The sequence below is a fragment of the Alligator sinensis genome, unplaced genomic scaffold (assembly GCF_000455745.1).
Source record: "Alligator sinensis unplaced genomic scaffold, ASM45574v1 scaffold144_4, whole genome shotgun sequence".
Classification (NCBI taxonomy): Eukaryota; Metazoa; Chordata; order Crocodylia; family Alligatoridae; genus Alligator; species Alligator sinensis.
The window spans coordinates 312,585-319,478 of NW_005842190.1; the positions used below are offsets into that span (position 1 = coordinate 312,585).

The following is a 6,894-nucleotide window of genomic DNA, read 5'->3' on the forward strand; positions in this document are numbered from 1 at the left end:
TTAATTCACATCTGTTTTGGAGTCGGATAAGAATGGAAAGATTTTCTTAAGTTTAAATTGGCATCAAATATTTATCCATCCTTTTTTATATATGTTATAAGGGGAGACATTGGCAAAGTAATAAAGATTTTTGCCTTCTGACTTAGTTTCACCTATGTTGAGTAATTGGCTTGGAAAATAATCTGCTTCAGCTGTAGGGTTTTAAAAGCCATTTGAAACAAGACTGGTAATGTGTTGGGGAGGGGGGAGGTTGTCTGTTTTCAGACGTGCTTTTACTTGTGCACGTAAGTGGAGACTAGCAAGAAATCTTCATACAAAAATATAATCTTTGAAAAACAGAACACTTGGATTCGAGTTTTCCTTAACTTTCAACAAAAACTAAGATGATTCAAACGCTTTGTTTCTAGGATAGTGCTGTAGTGTTTTCTGTGATTTCTGTTTTTCCCTTATTAATGTGACCCTTCTCTTTATGTCTCTCCATTATCTTGCTCAGACAAGTTTGCCTGTATCAGCTGGAACCACCATTATATGTAATTGAGAAAAACAGGAATTGCATATAGCAGTGGTGCTCAACTTTTTTGCCCTGTGGGCCATATGTGCGGGGCACAATTCGTCCTTGGGGTGGATCTGGCTGGTGGGCCCCATCGAGTCAGGTGAAGAGGTGCGAAGGGGCATATTGTCCCTGATCCAGCTGGGGGTGGGGGGCTAGGGTGCAGGGTAGCCTGGTAATTTGGCAGCAAGGGAAGAGTGGCAGTATTAATTGCCACTACTCCCCTGCTATCAAATTTCCTGGCCCCCTGGGAATATCTGTGAGCTGCATTTGGCTTGCAGGCCAGGGCTTGAGAACCTCTGACACAGAGTGATCTCTTAGTACTCTGCTCTTTTCCAACATTCTGCTTTCAGTGAAATAGAGGCAAGAGTGCAAAACTTTATCACTAATAATAGATGAAAAATGACTTTACCTTTAGTAACATATGCAATAACCAGTTTATTCTAAATGAAAAAGTGTGTTTCCTTCATACAGATCTCTTTAGAGGAGGTACAGATGGATTTTTACCTGACTGGTAAAAAGAGACAGCTTGTTTAGCACATAAATTCTCTTAAATTTTTGTGTACCCTTACACAGGACTAAATCTTGATGGCCATACTTGAGATCAGAAATCAATTCCTGGTGCCTTTGGACAAGGATTTTTTTTTACTCATTATCAAATAGATCTTTCTGTTGGGAAGCATTCCTCTGGGGTGGTTACTGTATTTTCTTGCATACAACACAAACCTTTTCCCAAAAAATCCTCCCCTCAAAATTGAGGTGTATAAATCAAGAAGGGGTGATGATTTTCTGGCTTGGATATGAATGCACTGCTTTAATTCCTTCCCTTTTTAAAGATCTTGATGTTCTACTAATCAAGCTAACCTTTGTTACTGCAGGGTTGCTGCTTCTGGCTTTTCTTATTTCACAGCCTTGGAGACTCCTTAGCTCTCTTGAAAGTCATAGATTCACCCATGGAGACCAGTCTTCAGCAACAGCTGAGGTTTCAGCTTTAGTTAAGCAAGAAAGGGTGGGTGAGTCAGCTGAAGATTAGACTTTGCCCCTACTCTATGCAGCCATAACTCTGGCAAAATCTTATTTTTTCTTCATTCTGCCTTTCAGAAAAGGGTTTTGGGGTGTGTTTTTATGTGAGAAAATACAGTATTTTAGTAGCTGCCAATTATGATTATGGAGAGAGAATTTAAAGCTATAGCCTCAGAATGTATGAAAATTTTGTCCAGATCTAGAGCCATTTTAGGGATATGTTCAGCCCATTTTAGTTTTTCTTCTGGAGTTAAGTTCAGAATTGTAAAGAATCTTTCCAGTTCTGCACATCTTTCGGTTTTCCTATAAAGAAAAGTAAAAGAAGAGGTGGCTGGATAGGGAAACTCCTGAACTTACTATAAAAACTTTTAATATTTAAATTATGAAATCTTGCAAATTTCAGAAGGCAGGTATGCATTTGTTCAAATTTTAAACTGCATATAGAATGGGAAGAAGCCACAGATGTTTTATCAAAATCACGATTTTTTCGACCAGCCCTAAGTGAATAGGTAAATACCTCTGATGATTAAATTTGAATCAACAACTAAGATCTTACGAGGATTAGTCTCAGCTACTTGCCATGTTGGGGATTAACTGGGCTCAGTGTAAGGAACTTACCAGTATAATTAAATGTTCACTAAGAGATTGTGTCTATACAGCAGACTGCAGGTTTGTGTAAAGTTCTGAGGTAGTTTTAAGCTTGCATAGCTTTGGAGGCACAGAGATCAGCAATTCTCCTGCTTAGAAGGTAATGTAGACACACCTTAGAATGACTAGCAGTTGCATGCCTGAGTCATTAATGAAGGCTGTTAGATTCCTTTCTATGTGGGCACTGTAAGTTACTGGGTATCACTAGTGACTGTGCGTCAGAAAACCAGTATCAAGAAAGACAGCATTACCACCCTTCCTTAGTCATATGATTCATTTGAATATTAATGTGCAGTTAATGATAGAGCTCCCAAAATTAAAAATTGCCCTTCATCAAGAGATAATAGAAGGTTCTAAGAACTTCTATAACAAGACTTCTGGTCCTTTCATCCATAAAATTAGAACGTACATAAAGGAATGAATACTGACTTTATATAGAGGACCAAACAAACTTTCACTTGGAGATTAAAAGAAGACTAAATACACCAGGAAATGAGCCATCTAACCCCCCCTGGCTTTTCTCTGCAGATCCCTATTTTGAGCTGATGTGATGCAACAACTTATTATAGTACTTTCTGGAACTAGGGCTTACCTAAAGAAACCATTATCTTACATCTTCCTCCTATCATTCCATAAAAGAGAAGAATTGCCTTAAATTAGAATAAAAGCTGTTTCCTTATCACAAAGACACTGCAGTCTTTATTTCCTGCTCTTTATAATGAAGAAATCAAGAGGAGCAAAGGAGTCCTTGATTGAGTACAAAGCACTCAGTGCTAGGCTGCTCTCAACATTAACTGCAAATCCTCAGAGGGATTTGAAAATTACTCTTGAGGTGATCTAGTTTTGATGTTCTGGTATCAGAAGACCAGAATTCACCACTAGTTTGACCTTGTATATGTTGCAGTGCATTGAACTTAACCTGGTCACATCTAAATTATCTTTTTTTTTTTTTTTTTTTGAGTGCACATATGTATGCTGCCAGTGAATGTGGATGCTTCAACATATGGGTATCACGTACACAACCCCAAATGCTATATTCACGCAATTTGAACTTTTTAAGAGGAAGTTTCTGATGAGAGAGGTTGAGTAAATAGAAGGGTAGAGAGTTGGTGAAATTATCTTGTGGGTAATTCGACTTGTCATTAGACAAAATTTTATTGAGTTTGGTTGAATGGTAGCCTGTTAATAAGTTTATTCAGCAGTTCCGGCATATATGCTGTCTGTGAACGAAGGTATTAAGCGCAAGCTAACGTTTAAGAAACTGGGTACACATCTATGGGCTGAGGGTAATTTTAAAGTATAATTGAACAAAATTGTTGGCTATACATCTATAAACTGCATATGTTTTTACAGATTCACTAGACAGTATGAAAAATATTTTTTCAGAGATTGAAACCGGAACTTAATATTAAAATTGAAACATGTCTTACGGGCACACATAATATGCTTTAATAGAGGAAGTGAATCTAGTGCCTAGGAAGAACAAATTATCAGTTTGATTCACTACTACTAAAAGCTTGCATTTTGCTGGATTTCACATCTTGGTGAAAATACAAGAGTTTCTTAAAACAGACTTCAGGAAACGAGATCAGAAGATCTTATGCTCTCATAACTCTCTAGAACTCATGTATCAAGTGCTGTAAGAGAACTATAAACAAGTAAAACAATGATGGTATAGGAAAAATGCTTTTGTCAGGGTGCCAGACAAGGTTCCTTGGGTGAATTTGATATCTTTTATTAAACCAACCCAAATGGTTGGAGAATAGTTATTAAGCAAGCTTTTGGGTTCAAAAACCCTTCGTCAGGCTCAGGAAGCTGCAGCAGTTGGTGTGTGCTCTTCCTGGATGGAATGAAAAGTAAAGAAGCCAGGGGCGGGGCTGGGGAGTCAGTTGCCAGGCAGATTATAATGTATCAAAAATCCAATGTCTATGTTTAGTCCCTGATCTCTAGTATCCAGCAGGTTGATGAAATGGAGCTCATAGGCTCGTCTCTGGGATGTGTTGTGTAAATTTCCCTTGAGGATCAGGACTGAGAGATTGGAGAGAGAGTGGCCCTCCTATGAGAAATGTGCCCCCACCGGTAGTTGGGTGTTTCTGTCTTTGATGGATTTCCGGTGTGCATTCATTCTGGTGCGCAGTTGTTGTCTGGTCTCTCCTACATATCTTCCATCAGGGCATTTGGTGCATTGGATGAGGTATACTACATTCCTGGAGGTGCAGCTATAAGATCCTGGGATGCTGATGGCTCTGTTGTGGGGTGTAGTAATAGTGGGGGTGGTGGAGATGTGGGGGCAGGTTTTGCATTTCTTGTCATGGCACGGTCTGGATCCTTTTGGTGTGTTCTGGGGTTGAGGAAGTTTGCTTCTGGTGATGAGGTTGGCGAGGTTCGGTGCTTGTCTGAAGGCTAGGATGGGTGGCTCTGGGAAGATCTTTTTAAGAATAGGGTCTTTTTCTAATATGGGTTGCAATTTTTTGAGGATTTTCCGTACAGGTTCAAGGGAGGGGTGATAGGTCATAACCAGCAGTGTGCGATTTGTGGGTGTTTTTCTTCTGTACTGCAGCAGTTCTTCACATGGTATCCAGGTGGCTCTTTCAAAAGTGCAATCTACCTCTCTGGAGGAGTGTCCTTGCTGGGTGAAAGCCTTTTTAAGACTGGTGAGGTGGCGATCCTGGGTGTTCTCTTCAGTACAGATGCGGTGGTATCTGAGGGCTTGGCTGTATATCACTGCTTTTTTGATGTGTTTCGGGTGATTGCTGGTTCTGTGCAGATATGTATGTTGGTCTGTGGGTTTCTTGTATACTGTGGTCTGTATTTTACCCTTCTGGATACTGATCATTGTGTCTAAAAAGGGGATGTTGGTGTTGGAGTATTCTAAAGAAAGTTGGATGGAGGGGTGGTGACTGTTGAATTTCTGGTGGAACTCAAGTAGAGATTCCAGGTTCTCACTCCAAATGATGAAGATGTCATCGATATATCGTAAGTACAGCAAGGGTTTGATGGTGCAGTTCTTGAGGAAGTCTTCTTCCAGGTGACTCATAAAAAGGTTGGCATACTGTGGGGCCATTTTAGTGCCCATAGCTGTTCCCATCATCTGGAGGAAGTGTTGATTATTAAAAGTGAAATTGTTGTGTGTGAGGATGAAGTGTATAAGCTCAGTGATATCTTTGGGTCTGTATTCTGGGTTTTGTCAGGGTGTTACATTTGTTAGAGTTAGATCTAAATCTAACAAATGAATACTTTTCAGGTATCAGAGGGCATTTTAAAAAGCTAGTCTATGTGAGTGCTCACTACTGCTTATGAAAATTCATATTTCCTCTTCTGTTTTATCATGTGAAACAATACTTTTATTTTATAAAATGCTGCGGAGCCTTCTGAATATATATTGTTTTCTTTCTATTTTTTGACAGGCCAGTTGGGATGCCAAAAATGGAAAAAGTTTACCTCCATAATCCTAGTTCAGAAGAAACTATTACATTAGTATCAATATCTGCTACAACATCACATTTTCATGCATCATTTTTTCAAAATAGGGTGAGTTGCTCTGTCTTCTAAGGTTATCCTGTCTTCAGGGTGAACTTGCTTTTTTTTAATTTTATGAATAATTTTTTTAAGCAAATTTTTTTTTAACTGTCAAAGCTTTTTCTGGATTCTTCGGTTTGCAGTTACCAGGATAATTTGATACAAGCTTGCATTTTCAAAAGTATTTACAACAATTAAATAATAATGCTGGGCTACATTTGTGATTTCTGGTTTTCCTCCTAGCCCTCAAAGCTTGCCAAGCAGTTTCAACTTGTGCAAATCTTTAAAGCGTTTCTCCAAAATAACTTTCATTTTAACTTGGCAACAAAGAAGACTTATTTCTTGAGCTCATCGGTGAATCTCCATATTTGTGCAGAGGAATGTTTAGGATAGGTTGATGAACACACATGTGTCTGTACCCTTTAAGGTTTCTAGGGTGTTTCCTATCACCACTGGTAGCGGCATTGTCAATAATTCAAACTTAGCTTGAAGTTGGATGCAGGTGTTATTGTTACTAACAGGTAACTTTTCTAGAAGAGTAGCAATATTTCTAGTTCAGTATAAGAAGTAAAGAACAGAATTTAAGAATCTATTTTGTTCTTAATGGTTAGTACTATATATGGTACATTAACTATAAGTACCCCTTTACCCATGTTCTAAATAGTTTTCAGTAAGGGCTTTGTTAACTTTGCTGAGAAAAGAACCTTCATTGAAATCCTCAGCCCGGTTTAATTTATCAGACTAAAGCTTGATCTTTCAGGGTTACTTTTCCAGGTTTAAACTAACCAACTACATCTTGAATTAAAGCATATTGATGATCAGCACTAGCAGAGGTCAACAGAGAGAACTGAAATGCTTTGAGGATAAACAGCTGAAATTTCCTCACTATTAGTCCATTTCCTTATTTTTAAAGGGGAACCTCCCAGCATTTGTCTTTGAATTCATAGTTATATATTGAATTTTTGATTTTTAAATAAATTGGATGCGTTTGTAAGGAGAAGGATAGACAGTAAAGGAGCTGAAAAAGAAAGTTGCAATGCTGAAAATATTTAAAAACAAATGGTCCATTGCTCCATATTGAAAAAAAAGGAGTAGGAGGAATAAATTGTATTTCCCCCCCCCCCCCCCCCCCCCCCCACAAAAAAAACAAAACA

The 6,894-nt window shown here is 38.5% G+C and overlaps 1 protein-coding gene across 1 annotated transcript in view; it reads left to right on the forward strand.

Moving 5' to 3' along the window:
- Positions 1–6,894, forward strand: part of TMEM131 (transmembrane protein 131) — a 138,644-nt gene that overhangs the window by 70,342 nt on the left and 61,408 nt on the right. Inside the window, 1 exon segment of the mRNA XM_025207248.1 lies at positions 5,629–5,752. Coding sequence (XP_025063033.1) covers positions 5,629–5,752 — 124 coding nt within the window.